This window comes from Tauraco erythrolophus, chromosome 1 (assembly GCF_009769465.1).
Source record: "Tauraco erythrolophus isolate bTauEry1 chromosome 1, bTauEry1.pri, whole genome shotgun sequence".
Lineage (NCBI taxonomy): Eukaryota > Metazoa > Chordata > Aves > Musophagiformes > Musophagidae > Tauraco > Tauraco erythrolophus.
In genome coordinates this window covers 103,645,603-103,664,012 of record NC_141465.1, presented here as the reverse complement: position 1 = coordinate 103,664,012, position 18,410 = coordinate 103,645,603, and the positions used below count along the sequence as shown (strand labels likewise).

The 18,410-nt window shown below is 41.7% G+C and overlaps 1 protein-coding gene across 2 annotated transcripts in view; it reads right to left on the bottom strand.

Annotated features, from left to right (window-relative positions):
- Window positions 1-11,600: 11,600 nt before the first annotated feature.
- GPALPP1 (GPALPP motifs containing 1) overlaps window positions 11,601-18,410 on the bottom strand; it is a 33,591-nt gene continuing 26,781 nt past the window's right edge. For both annotated transcript variants that reach the window (XM_086611917.1, XM_086611923.1), the window contains exons 5-8: window positions 15,019-15,153; window positions 14,613-14,777; window positions 14,095-14,193; window positions 11,601-11,855 (exon numbers count right to left, since the gene is read on the bottom strand). In XM_086611917.1, the coding sequence (XP_086468043.1) occupies window positions 11,637-11,855; window positions 14,095-14,193; window positions 14,613-14,777; window positions 15,019-15,153 (618 nt within the window). In that variant the 3' untranslated portion in view covers window positions 11,601-11,636. The remainder of the gene's footprint in view (window positions 11,856-14,094; window positions 14,194-14,612; window positions 14,778-15,018; window positions 15,154-18,410) is intronic.

Genomic DNA, 18,410 nt, shown 5'->3' with positions numbered 1-18,410 from the left:
AACACATGGCATTTCGTACGTGTTTCATTTTCCACCTCAGACCCACTATTTGTATTCTGTCCACATGCTTGTAAAGGCTGAGCCTCACCTGGGTCGCAGAAGATGGAAGTTACCGTGGAAACTGCAGCGAGCCCTTAATGGTTTCTGGACAGCTTCCCCCAGGCCATGGGCTTTGCACACGCCATGAGTCCGCCGATCTCCTTTTTGTAAAGTTTCTGTTTTTCCATCGTGCCATTTCTCCCTGGACGGGAACTCACTGCATTGGTTTACCATCTCCTGGTGCTCTGCGGACATTGGATGCCGAGGAGCGGCCGCACCAGGGAGCTGCAGTGGGAGGTGGGCTTGCTTGATTTCACACAGTGCAGATGTCCCTCTAGGGGAGGCAAAACCTTCGTTGCCCTGACAGGAGACGTACAAAGCATCTAACGAGAAAAAAGCAAACCCCAAGCAGTGGGAAGGATCCTTAGTCTTCCATGGCTTCAGTGTAAATGCTCTCCGAGCCTCCTGCATTTAGCACGGTGGGCTCAGTCAAGTGGCGCGCAGCGGCTGTCCCCGGCTGCCGGTGAGATGGGGTCAGCCTGCCCACTGCTGCAACGGGCAGCGGGAAGGGAGCGGCTGCTTCCGTGGCTTAGCATATGGCTGACTCGTTTGTCCTCGTTGTGTCCTTCTCGTCGGCTGTGCCTGCCTGAAGGGCCCACGACGCCAGTGTGTCATCCACAACTCACTGATGCGCAGTGCAACAAGAGGGGACAGGCAGGCAGAAGAGGAAGATGCCAAAAAACATGACTCAAAACTACAGTAATGGTATATGTATGATATGGAAGAGCCAGGAGGGGGAAACACCTCTTTCTGTCCTCCTCTATGGAAGCTGTTTCTTTCAGGAAGTCTGGCTCCTTTTCGAACATTAGCCTCTATTGGGGTCCTAAAGACTGCACTCTATTTAGCTCCTTAAAATTACACTGTAGAAGTATCCTTCCAAACGATGAATGGCATTCAGGAGCTCCCATACCTAACATCTTACTTGTGTCTGTGGGCAATGCTATCCCCAGAAAACCTCATTTGTTGAAGGATTTCGTATGGGAGGGGAGAGATCCACCAGTGGTAGAGCTCTGACAAGAAGCACAGCATGGTGTGTGAGCCCATACACGTGACCTTCATGTGCTGCAAGTCTGTACTCTTTCCATGTCAGGTGCATCAGCTAACTGGGATCTTTGGGGAGGGTGTGCAACCCTTTTTAGGACTTGCCAGGCCACCTTCCATGAAGTGGATGGATTTTCAGCAACGCAGGCTCTTTCCGGGAGACTGGAAAAGCAGTGACTGTGAAAGGAACAAGGAGAGGAGACAAGTAACTGGTGAGAAGGTTTGACTCACCTGCGAAGTTTAGTGCCATACTGGAAGCCTGTCTGTAGGTCTGCAGTATTATAGATGGTCTCTTCTCAGGACATAGCCATTATTAATGATGACAGCTTTTACATCACCACACAGCAAGGCCAGAGTTGAAGCTTTCCTGCAGAACACCAGCTCAGCTTTGATAGCACAGTATACGACTGAAGCCTTGGATCTCCCTGTTGCCTGGGAAGCAGGTTTAGTGGAAAATCAGCTGCCAATAAAACTGTAGAAAAATCAGTGAAGATACTAATTTTCAAATCTATTCTGGCAATAAGACATGACTTTAGTAGCAAAACTCACAAAGTTAGGTCACCAGTCTGCTTCATCTGAGGTAGCTCTGAATAAAAGTATGGTAGATCTACTCTGAAAGCAGCTTATACTCCTTGCACATTTTTCATGTAAGACAAAGGTGCAGTAGTCCTTACCTTAAGGGTTTACAAAATTATCATCACAGTTATTACTAGAGAATTCAACTCCTTTGTGTTCTTCAATGTCCATGCATGCATTCAACATGTAGAAAACTCTCTTTGAGATGTGTTCTAAACCCCAAAAGACAAAGAGTATTGAGTTTGTCATGTAGGGCCAGACTAGAATGAGTATTAGAATCATGGAAGTCTTGGTTAGGAGGCACCACAGGAGGTCTCTGGTCCACGCCTCTGGTGAAAGGGGTACTGTCGCCAACAGCGGGTCTAGTCAGTTGTTGCTTTGTCTTGCCAAGGCTTGAAAGCCTCTAGGATGGAGGTCCTACAGCTTTGCTAGGAAACCTGTTACAGTGCTGCTCTGTCCTCTTGGTAAAGAACTTCTCTGAATGCCCTCGTGAACCCCCAAGCGACAGTTTGTGCTCATTGCAATGTTCAAAGGCATTGTCTTAACCTTGGCCTGCAACTTGGATTCCAGGTTTGGGTTGAGAGAAAGAGCGAGCCTGGAGCAGAGATTACAATGGGGCAAGAGAGGGGCTGCCAAAGGGAAGTGTAATTAAGAAAGCAAACAATAAAGATGGACAGTGAAAACTTTACTGCTATTTTAACCATTTCTAGCCCCAAAGTAGCCAGCAACATATCAGTAAATTTAACACCCGATTAGAGGCCAGTCCTCTCTAGGTAAGGAGTCCCACAGTTGCTTTTGGATGGTGGGCGCAGGCAGGCATGCCCACTCCTGTTATGCATCTTCCTTTCCACAGCAAACCACGTTGCCTGCATCCCACAGGGAGCTGATGGCAGTGGGGTTGACACCATTTGAGATGATTGTTAGGGTGATTGCATACAACTCTAAGCCCCCTTCACCGTGATTTTTCTGAGATGAAGAGCAATACCCTTGCAGTCACAACTCTTCCGGCAGACTCAGGTGGATCCCATCCAGCTCTGTGACTATGAACACAACCAGCGTCTCGTGGCGATCCCTGGTTCGCTGCTCCCCTATGCAGTGGAGCATTTCAGCCTTTTACCTACTGCCTGTCACACTGGCCTTCCACTTTTCAGCAACAGACCCATATTTTCCCCAAGTTTCCTTTTCCTAGTAGCATTCTCATAGTATCCTTCATGCCTCATTTTTGTAAAATGACTCAACAATTTGCTGAAATAAGTGGTACCCTGATAGCTTTGGGGTTTTAATATAGGAAGGCTTTTGTGGTTATAAAAATATTACATAGGTCCTCTCTCTATTGTTACAGAGCCCAGTGGGAAATGAAGGCTTTCCTCAGGTATAATATGTTTCCTGTGATGGGAATGCTGGAAAAGTGTTTATTCCTTGGTTTATGTAGCAAGATGCTACAGGTCTACTTTTGGCCAGGTATTCTGAACTTTGGGATGAAGAGGATGGGTGTGCTCTGTTTCCTGGGGCAGCAGGCTCCTCTGGCAGGCAGGGAGACCAGCCTGCTTGGAAGAAGTGATTGTCAGCACAGCAGGACAGGGCTGAAGCTTTGTATAAAACCCCCAAACTTTCAAATTAGTCACAGCTCTAAAGACGAGAATTTTTCCTTTCAAAAGTCTTACACTTTTCTTGCACTGGGCTCTTCAATGTCCAGCGGGACATAGGTTTGCAAAAAAAGACACAGATTACACTAACACGAAAAATTAAGTTAAAATCAAATCTGCAGATTCTGAATAGAGACACAAGAAGGTCATGCTTTTTTCCTGTGTAAAGATCAGCCATCAGCAGGAGGCAATATTAACCAAAGGAGTGACCCAGGAGGGGATGTTTCCACGTGGGACTTTCACAAAGCTCAGGAGCGAACAACCCACTGAACTGCCTTGTGGAACAGAGAGGTGAACACCCTTGATTCTAGAATTTCTTCTGCTATACTTGTAACAAATAAATTCAAATCAGTGCAGGACTTAGGATATCCTTTGTATACCACCCTCTTGTTTTAGAAACAACAAGGTAAGGTTTAGTTGCTGCAAGATATCATCCCAAGAAAGTCTACTGTCTTCAATGCTCTACCACTGGAGATGAAGTTGAAAGCGTGTTGCAAAGCTCTACAAGACTTTACGCCAAAGGCAGTCTTTACAAGAAGTTACGAGACAGCCTTAGAGGGTCATGTAAAATAAGTTTTAGGCTAAATTTCAGAGACGAGAGAACAGGGAAATTTTTTACTTACCTGGAGCAGCCTTTTATAGAAGAGTTTTAAACTTTGTGGGGTATTAGAGCTGCATGTATTCCATGGAATATACCATACATGTTGTATTCAAATAGAAAATGTTGGGCGTCACTGTTCGTAATTGCAAGTAGCTGCAGGCCTGGAGCAGCAGCAGCCTGAGTGTGGTCCCAAAGGCTGTAACTCCATTTAGAGGCTGGGAGCGGGAAGAATTTCAATTACAGTCTTATGTTCTGCAACAGCCTTTTTAGCTTCATCTAAGGCCTGGCACCGCAGCTTTTGCTGTCATACTGCAGCTCATGGGGAGACGTGTTAAGCTCTCACAAACGTTTTCTTGACAAAAGGGAGGGAGTAGGTTACAGGAGCTTTTATATATATATATGTATACATATATATATATATATTTACTTTTGCAAAGTGTGTAGAAAAAGGAAAACCTCTTCAGTTTCCAAAGGTATGCCTCTTAATAGCAAATAAATGCCAAAACCTCTGCTTCCAGAGCTGCAGCTCTATGGCTGTAAGGCAGTACTGAGCTCAGCCGTGCCCAGGCATCCTGAGGACTATGAAAATAGCACTTTCTAAAAGGATGTCGTGGTTTCAGCTGGGACAGAGTTAGTTCTTCTTTTTAGCAGCTAGAAGAGCTCTGTGTTTTGGTTTTAGTCTGAGACTCGTTATGAGAAGAATGCCGATAGCGCACTGATGTTTATAGTTGGTGCTGAGCCCTCAAGGACTTTTCAGCTTGGCGTGTTCTTGCCAGTGTGCAGGAGCACAACAGGCTGGGCGGGGAGCATGGCCGGGACAGAGGGTCCACAACTCCCCTTATGATTCAAACTTAGACTTAGGGTTGAGGGCCAAATTGGCCAATGAAGTATTCCATATCATCTAACGTCATGCCCAGTATAAAGATGAGGGTTGACCGGAAAGAAGGGGTTTTTGCTCTTCTGGGGGCTCTCACTCTTGGACTCTTGGAGTGCTCTCTCTCTCTCTCACTCTCTTTTTGGGCCTCTCCCTCATCCGGGATTGTGTTGTTGGGACTTACCTGTTTTGGGATTGTTAGTCTAGGGTGAGATGGGTCTTGGTCACCGCGTGGTGAGCAATTACACTGTGCATCACTTGTTTGTATTTATATTTATCATTGTACATACATATATTCATATATTATTATTCGTAGTATTAAATTGGTCTTATCTCAACCCACAGGTCTCTTTCCCTTTTCCCCTTTAGTTCTCTTCCCCATCCCCTGTGGGTGAGGGAGGGTGAGCAAGCAGCTGTGTGGCGTTTAGTTGCCGGCCAGGCTAAACCATGACAAAGGAAAACTGAGGTCCATATATGTAGTCATATGTCTCCAGGATCTGTGGCAAGTGGAAAGAAACTCACTCTTGGCAGCAATCCTTATCGTCAGCTACTCGTGACTAAAGCAGTGATGGCAAAGGGCCCCAGGAACTGCAGATGCTGGCCACCAGCTACATCTTGGTGTCTTTACTCCTTCATACATATGTCCCTCCATCCTTTTCACGCTGTAATTCCTGGGGACACTCTTCCCAAGGACCTTGCTCCATGTTAGAGAAGAAAACTCAGGAAAGCGTTTGGTACCTGAGAGTTAAAGTGTGGCAGAGCACAAATTTCTGCATTAGTTAATCATGGTTGCTCTCAGGCAACCTGGGAGTCCATCTGCCTTTGCATCTATTAGCAGGTTCCCTCAATGTCACACTGCCAATGACACCTTGGCCCGTTTGCTCCTTCACGCTTGTGCCTCTCCAGCTCTTTTTGGCTATTTGCCTCTTCCAGGGGGGTGATCTCTGGAAAATATTAGTTAAAGTGTATTGCCAGTGGGAACAAAAGCCGTGCAGAGACGTGTCTAACAGGATTGAAATACAGTGTCCTAACCATGCACACAGCCATTGTGGTTTTAACTGCAGTTTTCTGATTTATCTATAGCCAATGTGAACAAGAAAGACGAGCCACAGCGGAATTTCCTTCCCAATAATATTTGAAGGCAGAATTCATGATACTACATGTTTGTGTCTTCAGCATCTCTTAACACTATTAGGAGGGAGAAAATGGAGGAAAAAGAGGTTGGCTCTGTGGGGCAGCTTGTGCTGTGGCAATCCAAGGGTGGTGGCTGGCAAGGCAGCAACATGGGACCTCCCTGGAACCAACAAAGGCGACACTGCTGGGGGTGACTTTGGTAGAGGAAGTCCCAGGTCTCCCCTGAGGAAGTCCTCCCATCCCTAGTGCTGATGTGCTGCGGCGAGGGAGGGGACGGTTGGGTTTTAGCATCTGCTGGGTGGACACATGAGCTTGGGCGGCTCCCTGCATCCTGACCAGGGAGACAACCCTGGTGTCTTCAGAGGGCTTTTAATTCACTCCTCAGCCCCAAACCCTAGGCCAAAGCAGCATGGCTCTGTAACACACACCAAAATGGTTCACGGTACTCACTTTGGAGACTGCTTCTTCAGACCTGCTTAAAAATTTTTTAATAACAATAGTTATGGTGGACTTAGGCCAATCTATATGGGGTAGCTTGTTAGATGTTGACTACATGACTGCACTCCTCCTCTTCTTGAGGGGATGGCAGGTGTCAGGGGGTGTAAACGCCCACAGAGATCTGGGCCAAGCAGCCAGGCTGGATCCAGACCAACAGCACACAACTGCAGAAGCCCCCCTGGGCTATCTGGCCAGTCTCCAAAGAGGAGAGGTGTCTTCAAGAGGTTCATTGAGAAAGGGACATGGCTAACACAGAGATGGTTCCTACTGAGCAATAGGGCTGCTGCCCAGGCTAAGGAAGGCAGACATGTTACCTGTGGGGCTCTCCTGCCCTGAGATTTCTTGTGTTTGAACCAAAGTCTGGCTTGAGGGCCTTAGCTAGGGTGGCTGCTGGGTTCAGGGTGGTGTCACAGCTCTGCTGCTCTACCATAAACCTTGCTATCAAGTTCCAGCAGGCAAAGGGTCTTCTCTTCTGTGAGCCAAAGGAGATGTACTAACTCAACACTTGTCCTCTCCCCATCGTGACTGGCCTCAGAAAATTGCTTCCTGACCCTAAGCTGGTGATGGGTGGCAACCATTCGCAGGCCACCAAGATCTAAGGAGAGATCCTGGGAAACAAAGGAGCAGCCACAAAACTCTGCAGTTGGCTGGTTCTTAGATCTGGGCCAACAGGAGGACCGATGGGGAGAGCTGCAGTTGTTCTTCCAGGGCTCACACAAATTACATATCAAATAGTATTTGTTGATGTACATCAAGTCTTTTGTAGCAGCTCAAGTATTGGCATATGTAAGGAGCAAGCAAGGCTCCTCAAGAGAGACAGTCATGAAAAGACAGAGAGATGTAATTTACCCTGAGAGTTGTTAAACTTTGTTGTCAAACTCCTGGTCTGGCGTACACATGCAAACACAAGTGGTTACAACCCTCTGAAGTAAAGCAAACGAAGACAATGTTAAGCAGCTGAGAGCCTCGGCCAGGCAGGGTTTGGTGTTTTTTTTTTTTGTTTTTTTTTTCTCCCTCTAAAGTCTGCTTATGAGAATTGCTTTTGAATATTTATGTTTGGATTGCTTATTTGGAAGAAGTCACAGCTGCAGCTGCTCCTGCTGGAGTGATAAACAGTCTGTGCTGCTGTCTCTTAGAGACCTTAAGTTCCCACTCTAAAAGACAGACTTTTTTTTTTAAAAAAATAAGGCTTGATTTGCCACACTGATTCAAAATGGGTATAATTTCAGAGAGCAATAGGATTTATTGTAATAATAAATAATAATAATAATAATACCAGTGTAAGAAAATGCATGACCAGAACCAAAAGGAACGAAGACGGGATGATGGAAAAGGGGCTTTTGCCTGTTACGGTGACAGCCACTGTGGGAGGACCCAGAACTGGCTGCTGAGAAAAGACCAGCTCTGCACAGGTAATACCTCAGTCTTCATGTCATGATTGAAAAGAACAGAAATGCCACATTTGGGTGAGCTATTATTGAGGGCCACCACTTCCCATTCGGCTGCCAGAGCTGGAAGCATCGGGAAGATGTATGTATGCAGGTGGGGTGGCTGAAGTTAACAATGCACGTACAGAAAGTTTTCACAGGTTCTGATTTTTAATGCTATATTACCCTTAAATCAACATACAATTGATAATTGGCTGGACAGAAATAACAAAGTTTACATTTCAGAAACAAAACTAGTCCCCATGCACCAGTAGCCCTGGAGTCCCAGAGCCCTCTGGAGCATTTTGAAACTTCTTTTATGCAAAAATAATTCCCTTTTCTACTGAACAGGAACATATAAATGTTTCATCTCAATGTTTCTTCAAGAAGAAAGCTATTTCGACAATGCCACATTTGTGCTATCAACATGACACCATGAAAGCCTTAAATAAAATGCATTTCTATTGCTGTTTATTATTTGGGAAATGCACTTCATCCAGAAAAGCTAACACGCACAGTGCATCCACTGCAGCAGAAGTAAAAAATAATTCCCCATAAATAGGTGTTTAAAGAAGAGCAGAGATTTTCCTCAGATGACAGTATTGCTATACCATATTCTAAGAAAATTTTCCAGATCAAAAATCATGGCAGCTCAATATTTTGCCCTGAAGATACAAATAAAGAAATCACTAAGTTTTCTTGAAATGTCTTCATTGCTGTTAATTGTTCCTTGGCAACAGCAGATTCAACAGGTGTTTAATTTTTTTTTTGTTATTAACATATAATATTCCTTAAAATTCCTCTTAAACATCTAATTTATCACATGCCTACCACAAAAGCCTTCTTTTTATTGGCTTCACTACAAATTCCACATCTATTTGACGTTTCAGAAGGAGGGGATTCTACTCTTAAGCAGAAATTTTTAACGTCAGTATTAATAAAGGATGTCTATGAAAGCACAAAACAAAGGCAAGTACTTTAAAATCTAGGCTAATAGGCTCTTCACATCCAGGAAAACCTCCCTGACTTTTTTTTTTTTTACTAAACAGAATTTACTGATGTGCCTGGAGTTCATATACCACAACACGGGCTGGCAGCGCAGAATAGCAATAGAATCCATTAAATCCACATAGTTACCGGAAACGTTACATAGTGATTGTGGTGAGGATTTTCTGTGAGATAAATTCCAGTTTTTCAAATGAGATTCTGAAAAATCACCCACTAACATTTCTGCAGAAATGCTTTACAGCTTGTCCAAATTGTAGAGGACAGCTCATCTTCACCCACAAAAGATTCCAGAGCTTGTAACTTACTGAGTTACTACTTGTTCTAACGACTGTTCGAGGGAACGGTTTGGCATCAGTAAGAGGAGATTAGTTTGTGTATTAATGCAATTCAAAAGTTCACTCAATTTACACAAAATAATGAAAAGCTTAATTTGAGCTCTCAACAATTCCACTTGCCCCTCATCTCAAGTTCATAACACGGATTTCATCAAGTCTTTGAGAGGTTGCTTCAGAGTGGCAAAAAAAACCCCAAACAAACAAAACTCAAGCAGATGAGAGAAAACACATTCCCAACTCTCATCAAGGCTTCACTAATTACAACCGCACGTCCCATATGTGGAGGTGTAACATACCGTCACACGACTGTGAAGGGGCTGCCTACGCTCCCCGTTACAAGAGCTCTTCTCTTGAGAAACACGGAGGAACCTCCACTCAAACACCTCCTTGGAGAGGGCAGGAGACCATGAGAGGGACAGGGAGACCGGCGAGCAGACAGCAAGGACACAGCTGGATGGCAAGATCTGGCCATCTGCAACATCCGATGACTGGTCCTCAGTTTGGAGGAGGAGGGACCAAAGAAGAAAAATGAAAACGAAGCATGTCACAACAACAAAATCTTAACTCAAAGCCCTCATTTGTGCAAATGTCCTTGCTATGGACTTGTCTGAATTAGCAAAGACTGCACACGTGCTCTTGAGATCAGCTCTTCCAGCATAAAGCAACACCCGATAGTAAATTGATGTCTCAAGGCAGCAGGGTTTCCAAAAGTGGCCATGAGGATCATTTTTTGTCAACTCTGAAGAATTAGCTAGTCACTTGATGCTCACCCTGTCATTGCTTTAGTTGCCTAAAACCACTCAAATATTCCTAAACTGCCTTTTCAATTAAGAAATCTACATTTGCTGAATTGCAAATTTAACCTCCAGCTGCAGAGGAGTTCCCCAAAAAGGAGACAACTCAGAAGGTGGAAACCTAGGGAGGTCTTGCTTGCTGAGGCAAAAAAGCACGAGGCACTAACAGAAGTCTGTTTAAGGGGAGGAAAAATAAACGGCCCTTGTTTAAACCCTCCTCTTGCCTCAAAATGAAGAAGTTCAGAAATTCAAAATTGATTAAAGAAAACCCAAACACAATACAAAACTAGCCCCTCTTCCTCCAGAAGGCAGCAGATTTTTCAAATGGCAAAATAAATCAGCTATTAAAAAAAAAAAAAAGCAGCAGTATTGAAATATATTGTTCGTAAGCATTCATTTGTGATGTTGAAAATTCTCCAAGACTTCTCAGCACGTGGAGGCTGTGCCGTGGGCTCACGCACACGTGCAATAAAATAATACCAAATTTTAGCCCTTTGTTACGGTGGCTTGTCAGGTCACTGCTCTGTTAACAGGAACTGACCCAGACACCATCTGTCACAGGAGCCTTTTTTCAAACTACAGTGAATCCCATGGGATTTAATATGCAGAACGTGTCACGCTTCCAAACCAGCTGACTGAGTTTCATGTATAAAATGATGTTCATATTTAGATACTTTCAGTAACTCCTCAAAAAGGATCCCAAACATTACTTGAGAAAAAAAGATGAGAGTATAAGTATAATTTTAAATAGGTAACACAACTCTTCCTTCAGCTGCTCCACACACACAGAAGAACTAAGGATCTCTAAGCATGGATGTAGATTTTTTTAAATGTCAGATTTATTTCCTTTTTGATTCTGAAGAGCTGTTCTGCTCTACAAATTAACTGACAAAATAAGCTTTACTTTGGTTTGATTTTCACATTGTATTTGCTTAAAAAAATTGATTTTCTCATGATAAGCCCTACAAATTGAAACTCAAATTAGATTTTCTCTTCTTGTATACTACCATTTCATAATTAAATCTGCAAATCTTGGGAGTTTTATTACTTCTGCCACCCCTAGCTCTTCCTGCTATAGTACAGAAATTATACGTCACACATATAAACCTACAGACGCCGAATCATAGAAATAAAAGCACTGGGAGGACATAAAAGCTGCCATTTGAGTTTATAGTCCCCAGCAGGAACTCCAGTCAAGCAGTGTCCTGCCCATGAGCCTGAAAGGAATTTTTCCATGACTTTCACATCAGGCTCAGCAAGAATATCTTAAACATGGCAGGACAAAGGGGGAAACTGCCAACTCCACTGCAAGATCAAATCTAGAGCTCCTTAAAATAATACTTATTTTAATTATCTTTATGCTAACAAAAAAACCCCAACGTTTTTAAGTAGCAAATTTACATTATTTTTTTTTTTATACCAAGACTTCCCTTTATCAGTTTAGTTTTAGTACAGATGATCCTCCCTAACAGAGTATTTACAGACAAGGAAAAATAGTTAAACATCAGGATATTTATTTTGTATACAATTATTTACAGAAAAATACTTAAAAAATTAAGTAGTCAAAGTTTAATTGACTTCAAAAAAGCTCCATGCTTTTATGTTATAAAAACATATTGCCTTTACTGTGCTCAAATTTAGAATTCAGATCTCTGGATTTTCTTATAAGAGCTTTCTTTTGTGCTTCGTCAAATCGATTGACTTTGAGATCCTGGTCTCGGTCAAATGGCCTTCTTTCTTGAGGTTTGCTCTTTTCTTCAGATGCTTTGCTCTTTAACTTTTTCTGATGTATGTCCATGAGAGATTCTGACCTCTTTGACTCCTGGAAAAACAGGTAGAAGGAAGAGGAAATAAAGTATTACAAAGTATCAACAAAGTACAGAAAATCCAAATGGAAAGATTGTAATTAGGAAGGCTAAAAATTCCAGAAGAAGATTGCAGCTTAGTAACTGGAAAACAGAATGATAAATTTGGCATACACAGAGGTGAAAGCATGTGTAATCTTGTCTATGCTGAGTAAAACACTAATAATTCAACGGCATTAAAGACACTTATAATGTTGCTGAATCTCTGCAGACAGTGGAGATAAGTTATAAAAATAATGCAAAAGAAACATAAAAGTTGCTCTGCTGTTACTAGCAGAGACAAATGAAGACAATACGTCAAGAGAAACATCTCAAAGTACAGGCCCAGTTTCTTACACGCTTCTCCTAAGCATCTGGTTTTGGTCACTGCTGGGGCAGGAACACACTCGACACCCTTTCAATCTTACTTTCATGCACTACTGTGATTTTAAAGTGTGCTCTTAGCTTTTCAGTATTTGAATCATCTGTTGCAAGTCCACAGGACAGTCACAGGTCTGAGCTAGAGCCTTTGTTTCACCAAGTCAAGGACTCCAGTTGCATTTATTAAAGAGCATGATCCAGCCCAAATACAACACAGAACTTTTGCTGATTTCACACAGGAGCAAGATTAGTTCTCACAAGACTATGTGGACCCTCCTTTACTCAGGTAAAATGTATTTGTGTGTCCCTAAGTAGTCAATTCCTCAGTTTCTCAAATCATTGCAAACCAGCCAAAAGACCAGTCCAAACCAATTCTCTCATCAGAAAGAGCAAAAGACAAGCAGCTCTGTTTTCTCATGTCTAGGAACACGAGATCTTTATTCCGAGGGTTCAATTCCCTTCACTCCCTGTGCAAACACTTACTTCATCACACATACAAATAATAATTCATACATGACATAAGAAATGATTCTCATGGAGACAGAAAGTAGACAATATTTATTCATGGTGTAACTGCGTCAATGTTGACAGAATTGCACCAGAGAACGTATATGGCATCAGCACTGAAAGAATTAACTGTAGGAAGCTATTTTAAGAATTAAGCTCCTGTTCTATGAAAATATCCTTGATAAAGCTCAGTAGAGAAAGAAATAGGAAAGAATAGAGGAAAAAACTTTAAAAGAAAAAAAAGCAACCACCTGAATATCAGAAAAGAGCTGATTTAAAAATAAAAAAAAAACCAGGAAACATCTCAAACACCTTCGATGTTTTTTTTTTTTGAGAGAGCTCTGTTAACCTTCAAAACACTGAAGGCCTATATATGTTTTATTCTGGTAATAGTACAGAGCAAATCCCATAGTTTTACATCAAAATTATTCTACTATATTCATAGTGACAGTAGAAACAGATAATACAGAAGAAATTTAAGACAGTATGCTAATAGCTCTGGATTTGCAAGCCTCTAGGTTAAGAGGGACGTGATTTAATGAACTACAAATAAATTATTAAAACTGTCAGATAAACTTCAATCGTGTAATATAAGCCAAGGCTGTGATTCACAAGTTAATTATACTCTCAAGAGATCAGATTGCCTTCCATAAGAGTTCAGGCCATAAATCAGGGAGGAACTGGAACGAACAGCTGTAAGGGAGGCAACAGTCAACAGCGCTGGCTGACAGAAAAGCGAGAGCAAATTTGACATGGAGTTCAGATTTCTAGTGATCAACATCTGTCTGTGAAAATTATCTTTTTCTGCAGAGATTGAGGAAAGCTTCATGTAATAACGCTGTTGTAATGAGCAGTTAATGTAATTAATTACATAGTGTAATTAATGCATCGATCTGCTTAGCCCATCAAGCTTCTTTCGGGTTAACGCGTATTTAGTCCTAAAAGTTAAACCTTTACTACTGTTTATTCTTGGGATGCTGGTAATTTGGAGAGGCAAGCTAATATTTGAATTAAGGTTGCCTACTCCCAGCAACCATGTTCTGACATGAGGGTGATTTAAAGAAAACACTACCTAAAACTGAGACAACATACACAAACCCCAGTTCTAACACACTGTTTTCAGCAGCGCCTTGAGGACCCAATCCTGCTCTTGTTGAGGTCAACAGCAAATGTTCTAATGACTTAAACAGCAGTAGGTTTGGGTGCTGAAAGGGAAGAATGTAGTGGCATCACCATGGAAACCAGCAGCACTAGAAATGAGAACCAGAAGAAAAGAGTGAAGAATTAAAGGAAATGCAGGAAGAAGTAGTATTTTGCTATTACACTTACATTGTATGAAGTCACCTGCTCAACAAGTCTCTTGTCCCTCCCAGATAATACAATTTCTTCATTATCCTTACTGGTTGACTTTTTTGCCTCTTCTCTTTCCTGATGAGTAGAAGCAAATCACACACTATAGTAATCAGAATGTCTGAAGTAAAAAGCAAGGAAATCTATATTTACTTTAATTAAATCTGAAGAGTAGAAGCCACAATAGAGGCCACCAGGTATTTTTTTGCCCAGCTTGATAAAAGAAGAAACTGGACATACTGTCCAACTGGAAATTCAATGAGCTGATACAGAGTACCTGACTACTGCAGAAGGGAGAGAGAATAAATGAATATCAATGTTACTTAAAATCGTTATTTCCTTGTCTTTACCTTTAAGCCTGAACTAGTAAGTTTTGGTAAGAAATTAAAATCTGGAAAAAAAAATTCATCAAACAGTTCAGCGTATCTTTACTTTGTTTTTACAGAATATCAACAACATATATATATATATATATGTATGAATGAATAAATGCTCACCTTGGCTTTTCTCTCTCTGTCAGCTGGAGTATCTGTCCAAATAGATCTATCACCTGATTTGTCATCAGCTCTTCTCTTGAATGTTCTTGGGCCAAATCCAAAGCTCTTCAACTCAGGTGGAAGCTCTGTCATCCATGACTCCCTGGTAACTTGCTTAGGTTCATCCTTTACAAAAGAAATATCGGAGCGGGAGTGGGGGATGAAGAGTAAAAAAAAGCAGATAACCAAAAATTAAACATCTGAATCTCTTAGCTTCCAGCAAAAATCATGGATTTTAATTTGTCTTAACAATTGCAAACACTTAGCATCCTGAACAGAACTGCAACTGGGTTCACACAGAAATAGGCAAAGAAAAAAAACAAATACACTCAAGCAACAACATTAGAAATTAAGAAATCGAACTTACGCTGCCTGATGAAGTAAGTTTTTCCTTCATTCTCTGAGCTCTGCGTTCAAATTCTTTAGTCACATCAGACTCCACTGGTCCTTTTGCAGGCATTGGGCCTATAAGATTGTCTTCTTCCTCACTGCTATCTGTTACCTTCCGAAAAGAAAATATTTTTCTCAACCATACTGCTAAGATCATCAAGAAACACTTTAGCTTCATAGGGTAAGAATGATTTTGTCTAGAAGAGCATATAAACCTAATGCAACGCATCTGCCAGTCAGCCAACGAAAACCGGGACTACAACTCCAGATTAGACCTGTTGTAGCACTTCAGCATGGATACTTAGTCTCCATGTTTCCAAAAGCATCATCTCTTGTCTGAGGCAAAACTGCTGGTAAACACAGTGGCAATATACAAAGTCTGGCTACTTTATATTGCTCTGCATACAGCTGTTTAGCCTCTGGGGCCATACACAAATTTGAAACACACAAGCATACATCTTTGATGCTTTGGGCTTTACCATCACCAGCAACATTTGGATGCATCTCTATAATAAGGGTCGCAATTTTGCACCGCAGGGAGAACTGTCTCGAGCTCAGATTCTGCAAGGATGCTAGAAAGATTAAAATGCAAGCTGGGGTACAGTGGCACGCATGGTACTACACCCTTGCGTGTATAGTATCTGCCAGTCTAATCTCTTGGTTCTGTCATTCAGCTCTTCTATCCATTTTGATATTGCATTTAAGCAATTATTTGGAGAACTGCTCAAAAACCTAAGTTTGAAAGGGACTAGATGTAATAAGAACCTTTGTGGATGCGAGGGGTGGTGCAGAAAGCTCACAGGTCCCTCCAAGTTGAAACAGTAAGGATGTGGACAGAGGCAGGACTGGACAGAAAATGGTCACACCACACTGCCCTGGCCGCAAAGCTAAGGTGCCCAATATCTGCGAAAGTGAAAAAGAATGTGGGTGATAAAGCAATGGGAGTAGGATGACCACTAGGCTGTATGCTCAGGGAGCATTACAGAGCATTACCTGAAAAAACAAGTTGGTGGCAAAGAAGTTCCAAATGAAGGATGAAGAAGGTGGGGGGAGAAATAGCTTGGTTTTGTCATGTCAAACTTTGGTTACCAGGTGGACATCTTAGAACCAAGATATGACACCATCCCAAGGGGGATGAGCAGTGGAAAAACAGTATCAGGAGCCATCTGTGTAAAATAAGGTGCCCAAGGCAGAGGTGACCCAGTGGAGAATACAAGAACAGAGTACAGAACCTCACTACAAGAGTCACCGAATGGGAGCATGGGGGATGGAGGATGAATGAAAAGAGGAAGAGAGCAGGAAAGGTATCCTGCTACACTGAATTCAAGCCTAATACTTCAGGCTGCTCATAGCTGGCATCCCACTGCTGTAGAAGGATTTGGGCTAAGGAAGACAGCAGGTGTAAAATAAGCCACTTTACTCCTATGGGTGCCATTTGCTACAGAAACTGGCGTGCTTTAATGAGACTGCTCCAAGGTAGCCAAGCCAGTTGGCCCTGTCTACCTTTAGGAGGGAGAAAAGTTATGAACAGCGGGGAAGGCAAGCTTCAGGTAGCAAGAGAGACAGCTATGTATGGCTGTGAACCACAGGGTGTAAGAAGAGGCTTAGCAACCTCAATGGCTGCATGATCAGTTGCATGAAACCGATGTGAAAGACTAAGAAGGGTGAGAAATAACTGGTCATTTATAAACATAAACACTGCCAGCATGTAACACCAATTTATCTTATCATTTTTCTCAAATATTTACATAGTTAAGCTTTCACCAATTATCTGCCAGCTTTAGAAAAAGGGGTGACTGCATTCTCTCTCTCTCTTTTTTTAAAGGAAGAGCTGGCAGGGAAGAGAAATAACCATCTTCAGAAACGAGGTGTTTCTCTGTTCACAAACAAATAAAAAATCCAAAGATATAAGACTTTCATAATAAATTGTAAAGTAGTTGAGGATGAAAGACAAATTCCATGCTGAGTTTTAATTGAAGAAGCATGTCTCATTTCCTTTCTCATTAGTCTTAAGTTCAATCCACTCCATTACCACCTGCCTCAAACAAGATGAAATTAAACAAGCATTAAAAAAATACTGCCTTCAAATTTGAAGGGGAAATCAATAAAAAGTGAAGAAACAGCATGGAATAAGCTGCCTCTAAGTATGTACTAGAATACAAAATAATTAAATAAATTAAAACAAAATAAACAGGAAAAAATTACTCTTCATATTCAAAGGTTAAAAAAAGAGTATTATTAGGCAGAGAAAAAAATTAAAATAAGCCAAGTTCTACAATAGCTGTAACAAAGCTGATGCTAAAAGATCTGTTTAAGAGAAAAGATACTACTTTGTTTGTAAAATGTATAAGCTGACCAGTTTTGACATCCCTGCCTCAAGAGATTTGTCATTATGATAAATTGCTTAATCGTTATTTGGAGTTATAAGATGATGAGTATCTTAAAAATGTCAGACAATCATTCTTCATGAAGAATTATGACAACACTCACTGTAGGAGGCTGGAGAATGATGTACTTCCCAACTACCAATCAAAAAAGTGAAGTTCCAGAGCAGCCTTTGCCTCATGCCTTCCTAGCATGTCTCATAGTGTCTAAGACTTAAACTTAAAAATGTGAGTATTTTAGAAATAAACAGAATAACTGTGGAAACAAAAGTTACTTCTCACAAGGAGTGAATATTTAGTTTCTCACAGCATGAGAGAGATTCAATTACCTAACTAATCCTAATCCAGCACCATTTTTGGTGTCTTAGGGTATCCTGCCTGGCTTAAGAGGTGCTGCTCAAGAAGGATGCAAGCTTTTCTGATGTGTTACTCTCTATTTCCCGGTCTGCTGCAGAGGTTTCAGATCTCTCACAACGGTACTAGAGGCCTGTGTTTAGGGAGCAGAATCTTCCCCATACTTCTAGCTCTACTTTATCACACACCTTATTCCTGAACATTCTTTAGCAGTACGTGCATTATTTTGTGGCTATGGATTAGACTACAGCACTTCTACCTACTTTTTACCTAACCTGATGAAAACAGCAAAAGAGTAAAAGCTTGAATTATAGGTAAATATTTTCATTCTAGCAGGTTGCATTACTTCTTTAATGTCTTTAAATATTTGAACTTTGCCAAGATGTTCACTTGCGAAGGACATGACACCAAAAGAAAGAATGGAAAAACAGAAGTATTACTGTGACTGCACTATAGGATGCCTAGATGTCTTGTGTTCAGTGCATCATCTGTCTAACAGCAAAATCACAACAAACCAGACTTTCTTTTTTAAGGCTTATTTACGCTTCACTACTTGACTCGGGCAAAAATATGCCAGACAGTTTCTGGTCTAAAATTAAACTGTTATGCTGAAAAGTATATCTAGTAGACT